Below are 24,256 nucleotides of genomic sequence, written 5' to 3'. Positions count from 1 at the left end.
AAGGCAAATCATTCTCCCCCAGTTCTTCATGGATGACTTCGTCAGCAAATTCTAAGGGATTGTTAAATATCTGGAGTGTGAAATTGTGTGGAGACTTTTGAAACAGAAGTGGAAACAAACATACATTATAGTCACACGTTATGTGTTTAAACTGTTTGAGGTCTATAACAAAGGACAAAGTAAACTTCAGATTTAGACTAGAACTTTATGACTGTTGATACCAAACAATTAGGGAAGAAAATGTGGAATATTCCTTCAGAAAAACATCAGTCATGTTAACTACACACCCGTTTATTGCTGGTGCTTTTTTCTATACAATCACAGCATCGAAAAATATCCTTTAATCGGAAACTGATTTTTGTGTCATGCTTTTTTTTCGGTGTCTATGTTTTTTTAAAGTTTTTTTTTTTTTCTTGATGCTTTGGACTTTTTTTCACTTTAAGTCTTAATCTTGTCCCTTATCCCTATTTCTTGTGCCTGGTTTTAGGAGAATTTTCCTTGTCTCTGCACACATCAATGCCTTTCCTGCTATGAAAGCGAATAATAGATATCTACTCTGAGTGCAACTTTATCAGCAGCTGTAGCTGCTTTTGAGCACATATCTTAGGGTGATAACATAAATCTTTACTTGCTGGTAAGAAAGTAATGTAGGACTTTGCCTTGGTCAAAATACATAGCATCTACTGTTAATTTGTCATCTAGTAGGGGTTTAACACTCTTTTTGAAAAATCCAAGTATTAGTAAACTTTAGCTTTTAAAGATTAAAAATAGATAGTGTATTACAATTATTCAATCTAGACAGTAGATCTAGAAAGATTATAAAACAGAAAATTTCATCTTTCCCCCTTTTCTGGAAAAGGTAGTTCTTCCCCTTGCTGTAGTCTTCTGAAGCTCCTCTGTCTTATGTGATTTTAGTTTGTTTTTAAAAAAAACTGCCCATGTTTCAAAGGTTACTCAAAGGAATATTTTTTCCATTTATAACTTGCCCTTCAGGTAACTTGAGCCCCTTTAAACATCATGCAGATAATTCAACACTTTTGATAACTATCATCAGTTAAATAATAGTTGCTATAGGGTTGGAGACAGAGAAGAAAATAATCGGAGCAAGAATTTCATCATAGTATTTACACATGCATATAAATCACAGTACTGAGGAACTAGGAGGGTTTTTTTAGTTTGGTCAGGCTTTTTTTGCTTTTTCATAAATAAACACAGTTTACCCACATGAAAGCACAATAAATCCTTAAGTATTCTGTGCTGAATTTCATCAGCGTTCTAACCTGAACTGTCTGACCTCATAAAAATATTCCCCTTCCTGTTTTTTTTTTTTTTGCCCTGTGCTTTGCCCTGTAGTTTTATCTTCATGTCCAAATTAATTTTGGGCATGTTCACAGAGCTGATTGCAGGCAGATTTGAACTTTGTTCCCTCTGGGAGCCAGCTGGCTGGAGGCCAGCTCTGGCCATGTTGCAGTGCCCGAGCTGATGAGCTGTGCTTCTCAGCAAGTCCCATTAAATGCATCCGAGCACCAGGAAGGCAGGGTCATGGCCTGCAGTTCAGAGGCAGCTTGTGCATGGCCAGTTCAGAGCATTAGAAAGGAGAGCTCATGCCTGCGCGTCATTCCCCGGGCACAAAGACCTTTATCTGACCACAGTCTCTCCCTCCTTCTGGAGACTCAAACAAAGAAAGCATTTAATAATTTTCTGAACTTATCTGTAGTAGCTGTTATTTGAACCCCTTTCTCATATTGTAATGTTTGTCTTTTACTGGGGTTTCTTTTTGGCTTACCTTATCACACATTATTGAAACCTTTTAATATGGCTTATCATGTGCTTTGCTAATTAAAACTCATGGTCTGTTTTAACTTTTCTGCTTTTATCTCCCTGGCACGGGGAGGCTTAGACTTGTCCTTAGTAGCATTATTTTATGCTTTTTCCATGATCTCTTTTCCACATTTAGTTCATTGGAAATTGCCAGTGTGGTTACGCTGATCTGTCTCTGCACTTTCTCTCCAGAGATACTCAGACATTTTATACAGTCTCTTTCAAAAACTGCCATCTCCCATCCCTCTCTCTTCCTTGATTACTTTCCCAGGAGATCTCCTCTGCCTGTTTTCTGAGCCTGCTGGCCCTCATGCTGCTGTGCTTGTCTTTGCAGAATACCAGTCTCATGCTACAGTCACTTTCACTCCAACTACTACACACCTGCAAAGTGTTGGTCAGGTATTCTCTAATGGAATAAAATCTATTTTGTCTGTTCCTTCATAAGGTTTGTTCACCTTTGGAAAGAAAAAAGTGTCCATGGTGCGTTTTTACATTTCTCAATGTTGGTCTGAACGGAGTCTTTCTGCTAGAAGCAGGTTCTGACATTAGGGTGCCTCTTTTTATCCTTCAGAAAAGCCTTGGCCATCTCTGCCTCCTTGTGAGCTAAGGTGACAATATTTCACAACACTGAAGATCATGTTCCCTTTCTCATATTGTGTTTAGTGCTCACGCTGCCTTCACCACTGAAGTGCAAATTCCAATAGAAGTTAAATGTGTTATTTTAACTAAATACTGAAAACAATACGCTGTCTGGGTGTAGCTTTTCATTTATGTATGAAACAACAGTCTTCCTCTAACATCATTAACATGTAGTCATGAATATATAGTGTTTCCTCATAGCCTTATGGGAAATGAATGCTGGAAGCAATTTTGTGATTTTCTCTAAATCAGAAGATGGAATTTATTTTTTAATCTCAGCTGGGATGGAGTATATGTAATTTGTCAAAAGAAATCCTAAGTATGCATGAGGAGTTTTAATATGGATTTTGCAGCAAGTATATCCACAACTGGAAGAGTTTCAGCTGAGACACTGCCTGAGCGGATATGGTTTCTATGTATTTAGTAACCCTCCCTTCATAGTTTTTTTCAGAAGCTCATCTTGAACCTGTAAACAAAGGTTAAAGTTACTGTTAGCCAAAAAATTATATAGCTGTGCTTTCCTTCCTGGGCCTCTCCCAAGATTCACGTCATACCACTAAGGAAGGACTGTTCTCCCTTTCTGAATTTGTAAACTCTGTATTTCAATGATGTGACTTTTTGCTTTATATGGCTCACATTAACATGTGTTAAATTAATTTTATAGCTCCTTGCTTCAAAATTCACTGAGTACTGCAAGTCATTCTTTAGAGGTTCCTCCCCTTTTTCCATTTGAGCTTATATACGCTTCTACTGGCCACTTTGATTTTAGTGGTACTGTGAAGGAGTCATTTATCAGAGAATTACTTATTCTTGCTCCTTACAAAGTACAAAACAATTTGCAAGAAACACATCTCAGCCTTTGAAGTCAGTTCCTTTTTTACCCTTCAGCTCATTGCTGTTGCTTGCTAAATAGCACATTCTAAATTGCTTCTATTAAGGTTGATGGGTCAATGTCACAATAGCAAAAGATTTTTCACAATATATATTTAATTTGACAGCTGTGAATGTGCCACTGTACCACTTCAGCCCTGTTGGTTTCCAGATTAGCATTAAAACAATATTGAGGGAAGTGGGCAGCTGGGAGCTCTTTGAGAAAAAATAAAGTAAAGCAGAAATTTTTCCTAAAGAAGCACTTGGGTTTTTAAATACCACTCAAACCGGTCCACACATTTAATGAGTTTAATTCAACTGCTCAAATATTGTGAAACTCTCTGTATCTATGTGTTATGTAAGTATACACAGATTAGTCAATTGATCACAGAATATTCCAACCTGGAAGGGACCCACAAGGGTCATTGAGTCCAACTTTTAAGTGAATAGCCCATACAGGGATGATGTGTTATGAAAACTACTGTCATTATTTTCATTTTAACAAAAAATTACTATTTTAAAAATTAAGTTATTTGTTTGAAAAATGCCTATATAGTCTTATACTTTTTATTTGTTGGAAGTGAATTATTTTAACAATGTATTTAGCACAGTTTTTATAAGGACAGTGTTGCAGTAATTGCTGGTACTTCTATTTTCTTTCTCCTAAAAAGAATTTTAAATCATAATTGGTAAACAATTAGAAAAAATTAGACTGTGGTAACTTTAGTGGCATTTTTAAACAAATAACTCTTAGGAAAGTGTATTGATTACTAATCTATACTAATGAAAACTCTCCAAAACCAAAAACTGAATGAACCTCAAAGGATCTTCTGTCTTTACACCTTCTAAAACTGATTCTTCAGGACATGTGAGAGGTGTGTTTCTAGGGAAAATGTAATCTCGGTACCTAACCTTGTGGGTTTTGTTCCTCTAACTTTGAGAATAAAAAGAATACTTTGTTCTTCTGCTCCAGTGTCATTCTGATAGTAGTGTAAAAAACAAGTGTACAATAGTAATTTTCTGGTTTGATGCCTACTTCAAAATTGTCAACAGTGTAATAGATCTACTGTAAATATAAATTGATTCTGAAAACCAGTATCAATCCAAGGACTGTATAATTCTTGCATTGTCTAACTTGAGTTACCGACTTTTTTTTTGTCTACAGACACCCTATTTTTGGCCATCAAATTGTTGGGAGCCGGAAAACACAGACTATGGTCAGTGTAGAAATCTTTCCTATTTCTTTTGGAATTTATGTGTTATATGAATGAACGTGTCGTTGCAGTCTGTCTTGTTTAAACATCCCAATGTTTAAAACATAATTATATGTCATGTACTTCCTGTGCAAGAGCTGCTGATATTGAAGTGAATGTATTGTTACCTTTTCGAAATTTTATCAGAAGTTTAACAAAGTCAGATTTTGGAGTCGATCTGAGGAGAAAAGTTTAAAAAAACCTAAATCCAAAACTCATCAAAATCTACCTTACCATTTACATATTCTGTTTGCTCCAGCAAGTATAATTATTTACAGTGACAAAAATCTCAGTGAAGCAGTATACACTTTATTGATGGTTGTGCAATGGTTATTCTCAGATTCAGACCCAAAGTTATGCGTAGTTTGGAAATCTTATTTCAGATATAGACCATGTAGAAAACTATTATGAAAACTAATATGGTTCTAATATGAACTATATTAGAAAATACCTTGTTTAGTTGCCTGTGTCTTGAGGACTTCTTAATAAATTATATACTGTAATTACTGACAGCAAAATGTGAAGATAATAAGTAGTAATGTATTAGAAAAAAATCATTAAAAATTATAACAAAATTAGGTGCTTCTCTATATCAAATAGTGACTTAATTTTTAAAGCAAGTGAATCCTGTTCACTCTAATCCAGACTGTAATTCTAATCTACGTCATTTATTTAGGTAACTGAGCATGTACATGGTAGTTTATGTTTTCAAAACCTCAAACTTTGAAAGTCTCTTTTTACAGTTTTTCAGAAATTTAGATGAGTGTTCACTTGTAACATGGATTCTTTCTCAGCCTTTGGGAGCTGAGGACCTCAGGGATGGATGGTTACAACAGAAGTTTCCTTACTTTTTGGAGCAGACACAGTTTCATTTCAAATAAATTGCTAAATAAAACAATTTCAAGCTGAGACTCTCAGCAGAGCTGAGTGCCTTCAAGCTAGAGTTTGAAAATGTGACAGTTTTCTCATCCTGTAGAAGTAGAAAAATGTTATTTTTTAAAAAAAAAATACTGATATTTGAAGATATCCAGTAGATAGTTGTTGAAAGCTACCAAGGAGGAGTAATTCATACCATACCTTTGTACTTAGCCACTCCATATGAGTCACTGAAGAAGAAATGCTTGATTTACTGAATAGAATCTCCTAATACGGTAAAGATCAGCAAGTAATTTACTATGGTTTTAAGAGTCATTGAGTTGTTCAGCAGTAATGTGTATCACATTACCAGGGGGATTTTAATAAATAATTATATGCTTAAAAGGTTTGAGATCAGGATGAGAAAGTTTCTATTAAAATCCTTTAGTCTAAAGTAGGAGACACTTTCTAGTGACAGCTGATCAGTGGATTGGTAAATGAATTATGTACCTCAGTCAGTGAATAGAAATCTTGTATAATCTGTTCAGTTTTGGCATGCCAGGAATACAGAATTAAACTTGGAATCAGTTTCTTCATCATGCGGGGAGATGCCTTTGTTGAACAGTAAATTTACTCATTTGAGAACTTTTGAGATTAAAATACGTTCCAGTTGATGAATTTAAGATCTTCTGTTGCAGAGGGGAGAATTCCCAACCCTGCCATCTCATTGCTCCAAGTCATGAGCTAAAAGTGCAATCCTCTAAGAAACACACTGCAACTTCCCCACCCAACAGGGCCAGAGCATTGCACTAGAGCTACCTAAGGTGGCTGTGTGTCACCAAACTGAATAATGCTAGAGCATTTGCAGGAAAACAAACTCTTCAATAGTGTTTTTATTAGGTTAGCATCTTCCCAGTCCCAGAAATTATCATTTGCTTTGTAAACAATAGTGATCAGAGGATTACAGGATAATCAGACAATATTTAAGAAACAAAAATAAAGTAGGTTTGAAACAAATTGAGAACATTAAAGGATAAATTTCACCTCAAATACGCCTCAAAGATGTTCTGTAGATTTTCACAGTAATTGCTACTTCCTCGAAAGTGTAGTAAATAGAATTTATGTTATTACAGATATGCAAATGCATTTCATACTTATCATTACAGTGCTGTGCAGTGCTCCCAATTTTATGGACTTGTCCTGAACAACCTTGAAACTGAACCCTATAAAGCTAATGAGTGTGGCAGGCATTAGAAGTCTCTCAATAACAGCAAAAAGTAGACTTTCTCTGTAATTTTCCTTTATCAATGTTTTTAACAAAGCAAACCACTTTCTTTGGCATTAACCTAATTTTAAAAGCCTTTCTAAACACACTAGAATTTTACTTTAATTTAAAAATTAATCCCAACAATTCATCATTACTCTCTCGTAGCTGGGCTACTGTCCAGAACATAGCATACTACTAGGAAAATAATTTATCTTAAACAAGAAATTAAATGAAATTGAGATACTGTGTGTTAGTTTGCTATCAGAGGTAACTAAGAAACAAATAATCTTTATATCTTTGTATAATTCGTTAATATTTTCTCTAAAATATAATTTGTTGTGAGTGAGCTTTTAATATCAAATATTTTTCTTAAAAGAAATATTTATCTGAAGAAAATATTAATAAAAAAGACATGAAAACAGAATCTTCCAAAATGTCAAAAAACTGCAGATCCATTCTCATAATAAAGCTGTAGTGCAATGCTATGTCTTTGTGGCAAAAAAGAGGGCTTGGATTAATTTACTTTATGTCAAAATGGAATCAAGTAGCCTTTTCATTGTAACTTTCAAAGTATTGAGTGTGATCATTTGGAGGTTACTAAAAACTTCTAATTTTCATAAAGTGCTGAAAAACCTCTCTCCTTTTCCTTGAAAATCACACTTGAAGGGTTGTTGAGAGATGCCTCAAATTTCAAATAATTTTTGCAAAGGCAGGTTCTTAGGTTCCATCTGTTGAAGATACCCACTTTCTTGCCATATGTCTTGTAGTCCACCCAGGCAGGACATGTTGTTCTGTGTAGAATCCCATTGGCTTCAATTGGATTTTATTAGTGAAAATAAGTAATAACAATAATAATAATAACAATTATTATTAAGGCGAGTGTAGTTCAAATCACTTTGTTTTTCCTGTGAGTTAAGTCTTGTTGCTGAATTATGATTTGGTTTTGTGACAAATAGAATTGGATCTCAATTCAGGAAAACTAGCTCTTGAAATGAGCACAGCTAATGGCTAAGCATGAGGCCTACCCATAATTATGTTCTCTTTTCTTACAGATGTAATTTTATAACTGGCAGATTATTTTTTTCTCGCATATTATAACCAGGTCATGTAATTAAGAATTAATTAAATAATTAATAATTATTCCAGATACCTTTAGCCTCAGTTCTCATGGGACCTGTCAGGTTCTCTGGAGGTTTAGTGACCCAAAGTTGTTGCAAATTTGCAGATTTAAGTCCCTTACTATTCTCTTTTTTTTGAATAAGTAAAAAATATGAAAGGTTAGGGAGAATCTCCATTCACAACAAAATATCAATTATTTTGTTTTTTTCTTTTTGTTCCTTAAGCTCGAGCCTAAGGAAACAATTTAACAGAGTTGTGACAATGTGAGACGCTTATAAGAATTTCAGATAAATAAGATATGAAGAATAAGTATTTTTTACTCATTTACTCTAGTGAACTTTTGTTGACGGTTAGACTCAAAAGTATCTGTGACATACAGACCTTTTCCTACAGTTAACTGCATATTAAAAAAAAATAGAAGTATGTTCAAAGGAGAGAAAGAATTAAATTTAGAAAGTTCCACAGTCACAGTCATAAGAAGGTTTGGACTCATACTGGAAGACAAATGTCCACTGCATCTATATATTTGCAACAGGATGTTGTTTGAATCTTGTAATTTTACTGGTGTGCATTTCTCCCATATGAGTTAAAAATGGAGGAGTACTGCAGAATCTTGGTAAGTTATGGAGAACACAGTAAATAACTGATAATGCAACATGATTTTAAAATCATATGACCACATGAATTTTAAATGATACTAAATGAGACTATTTTTCTATATATTCAATGCAAATTCTTAAATTTTGCTGCTCTGAAGAAAGGCAAGTTTTGAAAATGTAACATATTTTCAGTAGCCTTCCTGGTAAAGTCATGTAATATAAAGACACTCTCCTAGAGAATTAGAGCAATAACGGGGGTGAGACGAGGTAAGTCTTGTTTAATTGCTCCCTTTAAAAATGTAAGATACCTGTCTGGATAAGTCCTGCAGTTCTTTAGTCAGTCATGACTTTGTTTTCCAGCCTGGGCTACAGTAAGATAAGGAAACCATTTACTTTAGCTGTGTCAAAGCTATTGTCTCATTTGTATGAAAGCACAATTCTTTCCTTATTAAAGTTACTTGATAATCAGCTAGCAAGTCAGTCTGAACAAAACTTCCTTCCTAATGATACCTTCTTATCACTTAAAAGTAATCTGACAGAGACCTCTCTGTGTTCAGCCTCTGCTGCTCTGTTCAAAACATGAGCCATCACACCTGGCTCATGTCCCTCTTCTCTCCCAGACTTGCAGTCATGCTGAAAAGTACCTAATGCATAAAATGTAACTGCAATCACATATCATGTTTTTCACATATGGAAAATTTTCATATAATTTTCTCTTTAGAGTTTTTTGTCTACTTATTTTATATGCCTAGCCTCAAATCCCTCTATGGAAATTTGATAAGTCCAGGCATTTTCTCTCTCTTTTGTCTTGTTGTACCCTATACCATGGAGTAACTGTCTGGAAGGAGAACTATACAGAGAATGCATTACATATTTTCTTTGCCCAAATGCTTGGGGAGGATTTCCTTGGCAACAGCTTATTAGTAAGCAATTTGTATTTGAGAAATATGGAGTTCTATTGCTTACCTGAACTCTTCTAGAACACTGCATGTGCTCAGCATCTCTGGAAATTAACCCATAACTATGAGTCAACAGCTTGGGGCAAAACTGGTAACAGAGTAGCAGTTGTTAAAATTTATACCATGAGAATAAGGAGGAATTTAAGAAGATAGTGTCAGTTAGTTGTTGCTAAGACTAGGTTATGATCCGTTATGTGAGTGACTTTGCTTTGAGATCTGGGCATATCTGAATCAAATGAGCTTTAGGAAAGGTACTTGTATTGGCAGAAAGATGGAAGAGGTCACCTACAGTACTTTTTCCCCACTCTGAATTTGTATACCGTTATATTTCTCCACAGAGATACATAATTCACTCATTAGGAGTTATTTCTGTCATACAAATGACAAAATGAAAGTCTCACTTCAACAACCATGTCCTGAATTTTGTTCTGATTCTTGTTAATTCTGACATTGACAAACCACTGCAGTGAGGGCTCTGTAACCAGGAGACATCCTGAAAATGCTTTCCTGTCATCTCACCACTTCAGTTTTGTGCTTACCTGAATTTTTCTTTCCATGAATGTATAACTTATTCCTATAATATGTGGAGCATGGAAAATACATTTGACCAATGCATTCGTATACACACATGTGAAAAGGTAACTGACCCAAGTATATGTTTTTACAGCATTATTTTAAAAGCACTGATAATCTGCATCTAGGTCCCCTATAAACAGAAATAAAATTTCTTATCAGAATTCTGAGATTCATAAACATAACTCAGAATTTTCAGAATTGCTTTCAAATTACCATGCTGAGTAAACTAAATAGGTATCATAACATATCCTGAGTTGGAAGGGAATCACAGAAATCATTAAAGTCCAGCTCCTGGCCCTGCACAGGACCACTCCAAGAATCACACCATCTCCCTGAGAGCCTTGTCCAAAGGCTGCTTGAATTAACTCTGTCAGGCTTGGTGCTGTGACCACTTCCCTGTGGAGCTTGTTCCAGTGCCCAACCACCCTCTTGCGAAGAATCTGTTCCTGATGTCCAACCTAAACTTCCCGTGACACAACTTAAGGCCATTCCCTCGGGTCCTGCCACTGGTCACCAGAGAGAGGAGATCAGTGCCTGCCCCTCTGTTTCCTGTCATGAGGAAGTTATGGACCACGATGACATCCCCCTTCACCCTCCTCTTCTCCAGGCTGAACATCCAAGTGACCTCAGCACTTCCTCATGTGGTTTCCCCTCATCCCATCACCATGAGTGGCCCAGATTAGAAGGGTATGGAGGTAGCAATGTTGGTGCCCTGCCATATTCTACTTCACGTGCTTTTTCCAGCTCCAGTGTTCCTGGAGCTGTAGGCTTTCTGACTCTCCAAAACTGTAACCCTAATGGCAAATTGAAAGCATTATGATAATATCAATAAGCATTAAATAATGCAATGGATGCAAGCTTAAATTACATTTGACAACTTGATATTCTTTATCTGATCCTAGAGTTCATCTAGCTTGGGTGACTTTTCTTCCATATCTGTTTTTGGCACCCTGAAGGATTTTCCCAGGCCATTGTCATCTGGGAACTTTTGTGTGATGAAGATGAATTTGCCTTTTTCTAATTCTTAAGCTCTTTTATAGTTTGAAATTGGCTTTCTTTATTGCCCTTGGTTTATGTAAACAAGCTTATGTAAATCTATAATCAATTGTTTTCCTTAAGTGTTATAGAGTATGGTCAAAGACTAAAAAGTAGGGAACGGAGGAGTGTTTCAGAAGTTATGGTTTTGACCATTTGGCAATTTAGGGCACATAAGCACCATGATCTTCCTTCTAACTTAAAGTTATTAGCATTTACTAAAGATTGTAGGTCTTCTATAGATACATGACACTGATTGGTGACTCCTTTGTCCACCCCAGAATTGTCATAGTTTTTTTAAGACTAAGTGAAACTCACTAGCTGTTGCAAAGAGAAAAACTTTTTTTTGCTATCGAGTAAAAGCAGATGTGACCTAAAGATGGCATAAATAGCCCTAGAAATTTCAATGTTTAAATAAGATAGTTAATTTCATGCTTTACATTCTGCAGTCATGTTTTGTGCTGATTGTCCTGTAATTCTCCATCTGATGCAGGTACTTGAATGTAAAGGGAGAACTGTCTGATGACAGGGCACTTTGAAACCCTTAGACCTTGCAGTGCTTTCCTATTTTCTTTGCTCTTTAGATAGGGGCTAGGGTTATACACACTGGGTCTGAAATCAGAATTTTGACTCACAGAGAGTATATAAATGTACCCTGGCCTCAGTGGAGACAATGAGTGTTCACTGAAAGCACGCCCACCATCTGGTGCGAATCAAGCTCTAACACCACTGGCACTGGGACAATTATGTAAGGAGTTTAAGTTTGTGTACGTGGTGGTGGATGTGTAGGTGGAATAATCTGTGGTCTTCAGAGGCCCAGTTGTACTTCCATTGAATTTAGCTGTGGCTTTTTTCCGCTGCGGTGAGAGGGAAGGTTTAGCCCATTTAGCAACAAGATAAAATTCCCCAATGTAAGCCTTGGGTGAAAGTTCTGGGATGTGTAAAATAATATGTACTCAGTCCAGTTTCTGGAGTATAGAATGAAGCCTGTCATAGTCTCTAGGATCTTACTGAAAGAAAAAACCTAGAGTACCTGGAGTACTGTGTCCAGTTCTGGGCCCCTCAGTTCAGGAAGGATATTGAGGTGCTGGAGCAGGTCCAGAGAAGAGCAACAAGGGTGGTGAAGGAACTCGAACACAAGTCCTATGAGGAGCAGCTGAGGGAGCTGGGCTTGTTTAGTCTGGAGAAGAGGAGGCTCAGGGTAGACCTCATCACTCTCTACAACTACCTGAAAGGAGGTCGCTGCTGACTGGGCGTCGGTCTCTTCTCCCAGGCAACCAGCAGTAGGACAAGAGGGCATGGTCTCAAGCTGTGCCAGGGGAGGTTTAGGTTGAATATTAGGAAAAAGTTTTTTACAAAGAGAGTAATCAGACATTGGAATGGGCTGCCCAGGGAAGTGGGAACTGTCCCTGGAGGTTTTTAAGATGAGACTGAATGTGGCACTTAGTGCCATGATCTAGTAACCATGGCAGTGTTGGATCAAGGGTTGGATTTGATGATCTCAGAGGTCTTTTCCAACCCAGTTGATTCTATGATTCTATAATTCTTAAGAGTTTTCAAGTGCAAGTGAACAGTCAAAAACAGAAAACAAAGGTAGCTAAACATGAAAATTGGTTGGTTTTGGGGTTTAACTGTTAAAAACTTGCAGGAGGAAAAACACAGGCAACTCTCACTAAAACACTTTGTAGTCTCACTTGAAACTCTCATGTTGCCCACGTTTTGTGAATGCCTGAGCAGAATTTTCAAGATCGAGTAGTCTGTATTTACTGCTCAGCTACCAAAGTGTGTTTTAGTACTGGTTTGTTGTTCAAATACCCATTTATAAACATCACTGACCATCATTCATTATGAAATATTACATATTAATATGACCTTTAAAATTATTGGCAAATCTGTTTTCTCTTGGTAATCAGTCACTTCTAAAGCACAAGCTATAGCATCTAATATATAATTCACTTCAGTAGAGGCAATTATGTTGATTGCAAAATCCATCAGAATACACTGGCTCTAAAAATAAGAGTTTATGGTAGTCCATATTTAGCAAATTGAGGTTATTAATTCAGACCCCATTCCTTGCATATCATTCATCCCCATGGAAAGCATTTTTCAGCACCCTTGTCAGGGAGCAAAAAGAGCAGGAAGCTCTGCAAGGAAAGGTAAGCAAGAACTGAGGTTGGCAACAGTGTAGGCAAGTGCAAGGTCCTCACCAACAAAGTCTTAACTGACCAGAAAGGTCCAAGGTCAGGCTGGGAAGCTAGGGCAAATTACAGGGCTGGTAAGTTACAGGTCTGTTTAGAGATATAGCTCGAGCCTGTGCCAGGGGAGGTATCTGGGCTTATGCACAGTTCCTGGGCACAGGACACTCCAGTGGAGTCCCTGGATGGGCTGCTTAGGGCAATTACAGCTCATTGGTATACTGGTCCCTGACCAGGACCTTAGAGGGGTAGATAAATAGAGAACTATATACAGAAAAAAAAGGAGCTTTGAGTTGGAGACCCTTCCTGCATATTGTTCTTCTGTATGAAGCTGTAAAACCACTGTCAACACGTGGCATTAGAAAAGCAGACACTGTCGTTTGCTGAATTTCTGGGGACTTCTAACTCTGCTTTGAGAGAGAAACTGACTGACATCATCAAAGTCAGGCTGCTGGACAAGCACAGTTACTTCACACAAGATTTGGTGCAGAAAAGGGGTGGTACCTGTGAAAGATGGGAGTATCCATATTTCAAATCTCATTGCCCTAAAAGTAGAAGAACAAAACCTCATTACTCTGTATCTTCAAATGGTCTGGCTGAAAATGAGGATGATTTTCACATTTTTCTTGCTTTCCAACATGCTAGTGAATTTTTTACAGATAAGCCAAAGAATACAACAATGAGAGTGTAAACTGGTGAACTCAAATTCCTGAGATGCTGCCAGCCTCTCATGTCACTAAAATTAGCTACTACATAAAGCCTCAAACATGCACTTTTACAAGGATGTAATTGTTGGCACATAACAATGGCAATAAATTGAGGCAGAGTAGGAATGTCCTTCAGCACTATTTTCCTCTACGCTAGCGGATATGTCATACTTCCCACTATACTAAATCTTCCTTGGGCATATTCTGCCTTATCCACAGTGGCACATAGAAACATTTCTGAGATAAAGAATCCAAGGCACAGGTGTTATAACCTTTAGGCTCCTGAAGGGGAGGGGATTTGAATATTTCAGATAAATAAAAGGTCTGAGGGATGAACATGATTTTTTGAGTCTTGGCTAAGTTACACACATAATGAAAACCAAACATTATTATATGGACTATTTGCTATGGATTGAGAGCGAAGACGGTCATTAAAAGAATACTGCAGAGAAAATACTTTGGTAGAGTTACACAGTGAAGGGAAGAGATTTCTTAGACACCGTATCAAATTAATAGTGTGGCAAGCTAATTCATTTCTCCTGGTCGTGGTGGCCTAGTGGTTGTTTCGCCAGTGTTGAAATATGTTGTCTGAAGATGCTTTTCTGTCAGCCACTTCTGCAGCAACAATTTTAGTTGATGGTAGCAGGAAATGCTAATCCCAAAATTTGCCTGCAGTGGGACTCAAGAAAGAGCTAAGCTAACTAAAAGTGCCTGTACTGGGACTGTGAGAATGTGGTTTGCAGGGGCTTAATCAAGTGTAGGAGCAGGGAGCTTGTTTTATTTCTGCTCAGGTGGTATTAGACTGGTTGGATGAGACAAAATTTGACCCCTGGATTTCTCAGAATTGCCTACGCATTTATATTAAGTATGTATTTTATTGCTAATATTTTTAATGTGTTTAGGGTTTTTTTTTCTTGTTCAATGAAATAAGCAATTTTGAAGGAAGAGGGGAAAATGGTTCACTGTAAAAGCAGGTAAATGACAAAGATCATCCCTCTCCTCAAGAGTCTCTCACCACTGTACGGATTGTGAATGCCACCTAGGTACAAAAGGTCCAAAATTCATCCCCTCATCTTTTTATGACATTTCAGCATGCATGCTAAAGCATTAATGTAACTGTATAGTAATATTAAAATGCATGGAAACCGAGGTTATAGAAACTATCTGTCTACTATACTTAGTGTGTGACATGGATGTGTATCTGTCTGTACATTTTGCAGACACAGAAACTGCTTTGGAAGCAGAGGGAGTGCAAGGAATAGAGAAAGAGACCATGGCTTCTTGTGAGAGTGGAAAGTGAAATATTATGAAAGAAAACAGACCAGATAACACACACAAAAAGAGGAGGGGAAAAAAAAGACAAAAATTGCATTAAAATATAACTTTGTTTTACATCAAGTAACCCCTGTAAGCTCTTAGAAGTGCTTGTAATCAATTCAGCTAAAAGAACATTCAGTGGGTTTGCATGCATTTGCAGATGGCTTGTCAGAAATAAATATTTCTGTGGAATTGTAAATTATAATTAGTTTGACTATCTTAATAATCAAAGCTATATCTAAGATAAGCACTTCCTTCTTCCTAGTGATTGTGAGTTAGGTTCCTATGTGAAGTTATTTCTCTTTGTTCCTGTAGTGGACAAGCTGGCAGTCAGGAAGCAGGAATGTTCCTAACCATAACCAGCAAATATGGGTTCTTTTTGCTAAGTTAGAGACAACGGATATGTTAAGGTTTTCTTACCTACACTGATAAAAGATTCCTTCATCTCACACATGAGAAGGTGCCCTGAAGTAATGTAGTGGGTAAATGTTGTGCAATAAGGAGTTGTGCAGCACTCACTGTATAACTGGTGGGTGAACCTGTAAAATATTCAGAGTTGTTGTGAAGTATTTGTTGCTAAATAAAGTCTATTGGAAATGTACTTCAACATTTTATTAGCAAAGAGTCTGCTCTGTCTGAATCAAGTGGAGGCAGAACAGGTCTGCTGAAGGATTTTTGGATTTAGAAAATAAATGAAAGAATATTTTTTCTCATATCTAATAGATGATATGCTTTTTTTCATTTTTTGGTCTCATTATTTTCTATTTTAAATATTGGTTATAGCAGACTAATCTGTATAAGACATGAATTTTTTCTGGAATTATTTTTTAGCTAAAATCTTCTTAGGCTGAAAGTTTGCTATTACTAAATATAGAATAAAAATAAATAAAACCATGTATTCGTGTTCTTAAAAACTTGTTTGACTAATACAGCAGCAGCTCCTGCTAAAACTCTTATGCATTATGATTTATAGATACACAGTTTGTAAAATGTTTTTGCTATTTTTCTTTTATGTGCTAGTTCCCTGGTCATTAAAAAAAACTGACCTCGAGTATCTCATGCATTTTGCATATGATGTCTGTTGCATAAAGCAGATTTTATTATTATTTAATGAACCTTTGTATCTGATCCATCATTTCAGTTATAATACTGGTAGCATTGATCCCATATTTAAAGCTTTTTCGAGTAGAGGGAGAAATCAAAACAAAAAAAAATCTAGCAGTAAAACAGAGATGAAGCCTTTTGATTTCTGATCTGCTGTGCTTGTGAGATAGTAGCAAATTCTCTGTTATTTTATTCTGTTCCAGCTGTTTACCTCTGCAAGCGGACAATGCAAAACAAAGCAAGGCTAGAGCTAGCAGACTATGAAGCTGTAAGTACTTGGCAAAAAGTAGATTTCTCTGCTGGGCCTAATGAGCTTGTGAAATAATGTTAAGCATGAGAACTACAGGCACTGAGTGTGTAAATCTATTAGTTATCCATATTTTCTGGCATGTGGGTCTAACAGTGCTTAGTGTGGTGTTTGAGAGACTGTAGTGAAGGCTAAGTGCACAAAAGCTGAGATTTCAGTTCATCTCTAATATTACTCTGGTGAGATCCCCATGCCAGGATCATGAATAACTGTTCGCAAATCCCAGATACACCATAAGTGTTTGAAAGCAATTGTTCTCTACACCATTTAAGTTTGAATGAAGGATCTCTGACAACATTTCCAAAAGTACTTGATAGACATTGAAATATAAATCTCGTTCTATAAAGTGATGCTGACACTTGGGCCTTTTCCCATCAGCTAGATGAGAGACAAAGAGGGTCAGACTAGAGGCACTTCCCACTCACTGACAATTGTGCTGTGCCTCAGGCAAAGTAAGATAAGCCGGGCCAGGAAGAGCCTAAAAAAGAGGGAGTTTGATTAGCTGACGAGGATGGCATTCAATAAGGAGAGAGATGTCTTGAATTCCATCTCTATCCCCCAAAAAGTTCCTGAATTTTTTATGAGAATGTCTACATAAAATTCACAAACATCCCTGGCTCTGCACTGAAAGCTGTCCAGCTGTGCTGCTGTGACCTAAGAGCAGGATGGTCAGCCAGGCCCCTCAACATACCACATGCACCAGCCACAGCACCATGCTGATGCCCTTAATTGCTTCTTCTGGCACAAACTTGTTCTTCAGTGTACTGCACTGTAGGGTATGCATAATTTTATGCTCACATGCCTTAGAAAATTCCCCTTCAGTATATAATCCATGAGAGACTTTAGTGATATTGACAAGATCAAGAAAGTCTCCTCTTCACTCTCTGCAGTTTTATTTTCAGTAAGAATGGCATAGAGATGCATTTGCAATGCACAGAACTACTGTAAAAGCAACACATTTTTTTGTTAGGAAGTTTACGATCAATTTTAATTTAGTCTCAGTAAAAGCAGTGCATTAAGGTAACTGGGGTCTTTTTGGTGGAAGAGAAGAATCTCAGCCTCCATGTTACAGACTGAATACTGTTGCCATTTCAGCTGGGGAGAGATTGGGAAAGCTCTGTTACAGACAGTGAAAATGTTCCAACATCAGTGGAGGAAAGAATTTTGTTAAGATTACAGTAGTGAAGAACTGTAGTCTGCATTCTTTTAAATGAGGATCACTGTGGGGGTTTGGAAGATTCCTATACTACCAAAAATGGCAGCCAAAATTGGTCAAGGGAAACCACTTGATGATATAGATGACTGATGGCAATTGTTATGTGGATCATCGAGTATGGAAATTACAGCTGTTCTCTTTCAGTATTAGGTATTTTCAAAACAAGAATATTTCTTTGCATTATTTCAAAATTGCTCAGCCAGCACCCGTTCTATAAAAATGCTTCAGATATCCCATCTTTTGCTGGAAGTTGCATCCACCCTTTTTATCAGAGTTTCAAAACTGAAACAGTCAAGGCATTCAGAAGTATTCCATCTCATTTGGGGTCAAGCAAAAACTTTATTTGAGATAAGTAAAGTACATTTACACTGAGAAAAATATCATGACTTGTATTACATCTTGGTGGGGAGGAAGAGAGAAAGATAAGTCAGAAGCTAAGAGCAAATAACTTGCAACCTAACCCACTAAAATTGTGATATATTTTCAGGAGAGTTTGGCCAGGCTACAGCGAGCATTTGCTCGGAAATGGGAGTTTATTTTTATGCAAGCTGAAGCACAAGCAAAGTAAGTTCCTTTGGAGATGAGGGGTTTTCTTTTTGCATGCTTTTTGAAGGGAGAAGAGAGGGAAAAGTGATGGGATGCTTCTTGCATTTAAAATTGCTGTCATCAACACTGTTTCTTTTTAAATATCCTATAACATTGACAGGGTTGACAAGAAGAGAGACAAGATAGAGAGGAAGATTCTTGACAGCCAGGAGCGAGCATTCTGGGATGTGCACCGTCCGGTGGTGAGTGCTGGTGGGGTTGCTGGCGCTGTGAGCAGGGCCACTGATGAAGGTCAGCCTCTGTGAAGCGTTGAGGTAGCCCGGGAACAAGTAAGAAAGCAGTGAGGCCAAGGGTTGGGACTTGCCTCCCTGTTTTCAGGATCTAAAATTTGTATGATTCTGCTACTGTAGACTGCAGATGTGTGTGCATCCAATTTGGGTTTTTTAGTGAATGGATTTGTTGTGTCTGATTTCTTGAATCAGAAGGTACTCATCTTTGATTATTATCACCTCAAAGGTTTCCCAAGGTATGAGTCACACAACCAAAATTATCAGCATAACTAAAAATAACTTTAAATAAATCTGACTCTTTTTCTTTATTCCGCTTTTTTGCTTGCTAAGCCTTTCAACTTCACTCTGGTCATGTTTCCAAGCTATTTTTGATGCACATAAAGGTTAGATACTGTTGGCTTTGAGCTGTGGGAGTCGCACATTGTCTAAACAAGATTTATCTGAGTTCTTTGTCAAAGTCCATCTGAAACAAAATTTTAAAAAAGAAATGTTCTTATATAGTCAACTACCTTTAAGAACTAAAACTTTGAGAAAGAATGTCAATTGTCACAATCATTCCAAATAAACTGTAGGAACCCATTAATAATATTTGTTTTCCTTTACTACAGAATAATATCTGTTTCTCTTACATAGAGTTAAACTTCCATTTTCTTTGCACAGGGTTTGGTATCACTACCAATGAAATCAAATATAGACTATCTTCCACTTTGACACTGGGAAAAGCTACTTTTACTAGGGGAAGTAAAATTAGGTGATGATACCTGTAGAAGAGTTGAATGGAATGAGAAAGTTTAAATAAAAATTAATAAACTTGAACATGGCCAGCTTATATTTGTGACCGTGGAACTGAAGCTGTGGTAGGAAAAAAGGATTTTTAGGTAGGATTTAGAATGTCAGGTAGACAAAATCATTTGAAGCGAAAGATTCAAACCACAGGCAATAGGTGCAAGAAGACTGGGACACTATTGTCTAATCACTGACATAAAATAAGGAAGGAGAACAGAAAGCAATCTGACACCTGATGTTGATTGGGGCTACATATGGAATAGACACAAAGTTTCTATGTGGATCTGAGACATTTGAAGTTGCAGAGAGCTTTTATATTTACTGTAGAAATGGATTTAGATCCATTAGATCCCAGGTTTTGAGTCTGGGAATGAAATGTTGTTTTCAGGTTTGGAAGAGATGAATTGTTGAAGCTTTAAGACAGTTAAAAAAACCAGGACAAGAGGAAATTGAATCTGATTAAGAGCTTTGGCTGAACTGTGGATAAATCTGCTTGGTCCAGCAGATGTTTTTAATCTGGCTGTAAACACACCTAGGAAGTATCTGAGGCAAAAGACTGGCTTACAGTCACCAATGTAGGATCCTGGCTTTAGGAGATAGAAGAACAAAGAGGTTCATAGAAATAGAAGAACAGAGAGGTTCATACTTTGTCTAACCTACTCCTCTCAGGAGTCATTGAAATAATATTTTTGAAAACACTGTTGTGAATTTACTGTCACAGTAAAAGCCAGAAGATTCTATTAAAAAAAAAAAGATAAAACATGAACTGACTGAAAAAAAGAAGGTGATGTTAAAGCCAATTACAATTTGTAATGGCTTTTCAAGTTCCCCAAAAGCCCCTCAAAAACTCCCAGAAATACTACTGCAACTCTAGAAAGCTAATATTTTTTAAATTAGGCAATATTTGGATGACAATTTTAGTATAGTTCTTATTTTTATTTACCATTTTTCACTTTTTTGATAAAAATTCAGAGATGAGGGGCCGTGGCAACATAGTTCAAAATCCACCCCAATGTAATTTTTTTTTAATGAAAATTAATTTTGAGGACCAGATGTTTCATTATTTGCTTTTTTCTGTTTTGTTTTGGGGTTTTGTTGGGTTTTCTTGTTTGGTTTGGTTTGGTTTGGTTTTTTAGGTGAGTGAATAAATATTTTTTCCTGAATTTTCTGCAGGTATCCTGGTCTATAGTTGCTTTATTTCTTACCTACCTGGCTACAGTGCTGATTCAAAAGCTTTACATGTAAAATATAATCTATGAGTATTACATTTGCATTGTATTTCAAAAGGGAGATACTTTAAGTTGATGAAAAGTACAGAAGAGGGAAGCAAACTCTCAGTTCTAAAGGACAGTGCAGCAGTGCAGGAATGGAAGACATGACAAGAGAAAAGCTGTATGATAGTGAAACTAGGAGAGTGTAGATGCAGAAAAAGAGCATGATTTGGGTATCAAAAATATCACTGTGACTGATAAGTTTAAAATAAGTGAAATGAACCAAGGTTTGATGTGTAAAGAGCATTGCCTCAAAAACCAGCTTTATTTCATAGTTCCCAAGTCAAAGTCAACCCTGTAGATGATTACAGAGGTAGGTCCTAGAAGATTTATGCCGTAGTCTGAGAGACAAATACTTGAAAGTCATCATGGCTGTTACATTCTATAAGCTAGCTGGCTAGTGCTCATAATTTTTCCTAGGATTTCAGACTGAGGTGATGCTTGAAGATGAACCAGAGAAACTGGATTTGGAAAGGAGTTTTATTCAAATAGTCATCTGTTCCTTGATTTTCTTCTGAGAGACAGTTAAAAGAACAACTTTGTTATCTCACTGTTTAGTTTCCAGTGCAATATTTATTTAATTGCAGTTTCACTACAGTTTGTTTGACTTTGGTTTTTTTGTTGTTTTCTTTTTTTCTTGGAGTGGATTATGCGTGTGTGGAGTGCAATCTTCATCATTTCTGTAGCTTTATGTAGAAAGATCTTAGCTTGCAGTTAGAAAGAGCATGACAGAACTTCAACTGTAGGTACTGCAGCACACAGAGACATTCCTGAATAAGTTTTCAATCTTACTAGTTCAGATACCAATCATAGCAAAACCATGGAAATTTGTGTCAGGGATAGCTGTACAAACTCCTTTGTGATCCTGAGCAGCAGACCTAGTATAAAGTCCATGCTGTTATTTCTAAGGTAGAGCCGTTGCCTAACATATGTCCGAGATTAATATTATTCATGCAGAGTGATGCATTTCTCGTTTTGATGGCTGAATAAATCTATCTGAAGAGTGTTTATCTTCTTTCTACCTGGCTACAATGTGTATTATTTTCATAATTTTGAAACTTCTATCAATAACAGACTGTGGAAATAAACGAAAATTGGTTAGGAGGATTAGGGAGTTAGTAAAAAAACAGTAACAAATCAAGCTAAATAGTAGAAGTGAGTTTCTTCCAGGAGAAAGAAATTGAGAAGCTGCTTTTGTTCAAAAAGAAATATCACGCTCCTGATTAAAGTCTTTATAAGAGAACTTATAGCTTTCCTGAATTATTATCTCTTTTTAAACCCTGTAATCTTATACTCATTAAAAAGGGACAAACAGGTACTAAAGCAGTGTAAGCCCCTGAAACGTTCTCAAACCCACATGAAATACATTTGGAGCAGAATAACTGTGGCTTGCTGTAAATTTAATTCTTTTAGGTAACAAACAAGACAGCTGATGTCTTGCTGCTACAAATGATTCACGTTTCTTCGTGAGTTATACATTCGTACAATAAAAAAAGGCCTTTTGGGTACTTTTTTGATATTCAGATTAATTCAGAAGATAGTGGGGGAAGTGTCCTTGTCTCCTGAAAGTCATCTGTATACTTCATAATCGTAAGTTGAAAAAAACTTCTCCTTTTCTCCAATGCCTCTGACCTTTGTTTTCAGTCAGAATGTTGGTTGTATTGCAGTCACATTTAGCAGATTTGTGTGCAGTTGTTTTAAAAGGAAGATGGGAAATACATAGCAGATGTGCTAGAAAACTGCACTGGTGAGTGTTCCTCTCCAAAGTTTAAACGCTGGCTGTGGTTTAGTTAAATTGTGATTTAATAAAGTATGAACATCAGTCAAGATGTGATCCAGTTCTTCTATTCTGCCATTTGTAGTTTTCCAATCCACAGGATTTGTATTCCCATTGTTACCATGGGTTTGCTGAATGATGATGATTATTTTGTTTTGTGAAAAAAATGGATAGCAAATATTGATAAGGCTTATACTCTATCTTAAAGGTCTTTTCCAACCTAAATGGTTCTATGAAAAACAAAAGCAATATTTGTGTGATTTCATAGAGGAAGACAAAGTGTGGCAATGTTAAGAGTGAGGGTGGGTTTAAGACAACTCACTGATAAAATAATTCAGAAATATGAATGGTTTCTGGATTTGGATGCTTCTTGCCATTGTTTCTTAGCACTAAACTAGGAAAACAGTATTCTTCAAATATTTTAAACTTTGTCACACATCCCACACTTTTTGCTTCTCCTTTTTATGAGATTCTATCTCCATTAATTTAATTTTCTCTGTTCATATTTTTAAATTGTATTTTATGTGATCTGAACATGACCCTCAGCATCTGAGCCAGTAAGTAATATTATCAGGTGTTCAGGGCCAGGCAGTGGATGCTTTTGTTTTTTAATGATTTTTTCATTCTCTCCTTCAAAGCCTCAGAGACTCAGCAAAACACTGAATTTAACTTGGTTAAGGTGGTGCATCCTGCATTTCACGCTCTATGTGCTAGACTTTTCTGGACCAGTCATTTGAATAGCCAGAGAACACTTCTCTCTGCTCCATCATAATATTTTCCGAAATTTTTTAAACATCTTCAGGAAGCAAACGTGAATCATGTCATCCAACTTCTCCAGTGATATATCCACATACAATTTTCATGTCTTCTATTCCACCTGTTTCACCATATATCCCTACAAGGGAGCTCCCTCTCCAGCTGATAGGGAATGCAGCCAAAACAGCAATTGTCACTCGCAGATAATTGCACTTCTGGTAATGAAACAAAGCCTTGTACAATGTTTTAATTTCCATGGTTAGAATGTTTATGATCCATATTCTCATGTATTTGAGACAAGTATTTATAAATCTTTTAGCTAGCCTGCCAACTAAACCTTGGTGGAAGATTTTGTAGTCACATTGTTCAGCATTGTTATTTAGTCTAATACTTGAGTAAAAGTGGGGCAGATAGGGAAAAAGAAGCCAGATTCCCTGCAACAGTGCAACAAACTGAATTTTTGGAAGTTAAAACTGAAAGTTATGAAAAGGTCACAAATTGCGAAATGGCTAATTGATGAGATGGTGGAAGGACACATTCAGATGAGATGACAATAGGTTTTTAGTAAGACTCAGTTTTGTAATCAACTAGGAAAATAACTTGAAGTAGTAAAGATAAGGAATTTTTTTAATAAGTGCATATATGTTTATACATTGATTTTTGTATCTGTGTGGATTACATCTGCTGCTTTAATCCAAAGCATTTTGTCAAGGATCTTTTTATAAGTCAAAAGGAATATAATCAATTTATAAATTTCACCTATATTTACCATCAACATTTTCAGAGATGTGTGTCAGACTTTCCTGTTGTCACTTCTTTTCAAGTGAATAACCTAAATTCTTCTGTATAGAATCTGTAAAACAGCAGTTTCCTGCCTTTGGGGGTAAAAAAAAAAAAAANAAAAAAAAAAAAAAAGATAAAGCAATAATGAATGTGAGCATTTAGCATAGGGGCAACAAACCAGATAAATTTAACAAGTTTCCTTTTGCAA

At 36.5% G+C, this 24,256-nt stretch overlaps 1 protein-coding gene across 9 annotated transcripts in view; it reads left to right on the top strand.

The window, feature by feature from the left end:
* The window catches only part of RGS7 (regulator of G-protein signaling 7), a 269,115-nt gene that overhangs the window by 191,837 nt on the left and 53,022 nt on the right, over positions 1-24,256 (top strand). For all 9 annotated transcript variants that reach the window (XM_017806734.1, XM_017806731.1, XM_017806733.1 and 6 more), the window contains exons 6-9: positions 4,496-4,547; positions 16,520-16,584; positions 18,327-18,403; positions 18,546-18,627. In XM_017806734.1, coding sequence (XP_017662223.1) covers positions 4,496-4,547; positions 16,520-16,584; positions 18,327-18,403; positions 18,546-18,627 — 276 coding nt within the window. The remainder of the gene's footprint in view (positions 1-4,495; positions 4,548-16,519; positions 16,585-18,326; positions 18,404-18,545; positions 18,628-24,256) is intronic.

Source organism: Lepidothrix coronata, unplaced genomic scaffold (assembly GCF_001604755.1).
Source record: "Lepidothrix coronata isolate B3197 unplaced genomic scaffold, Lepidothrix_coronata-1.0 Scaffold16, whole genome shotgun sequence".
NCBI classification, from domain to species: domain Eukaryota; kingdom Metazoa; phylum Chordata; class Aves; order Passeriformes; family Pipridae; genus Lepidothrix; species Lepidothrix coronata.
This window is presented reverse-complemented; position numbering and strand designations above follow the sequence as displayed.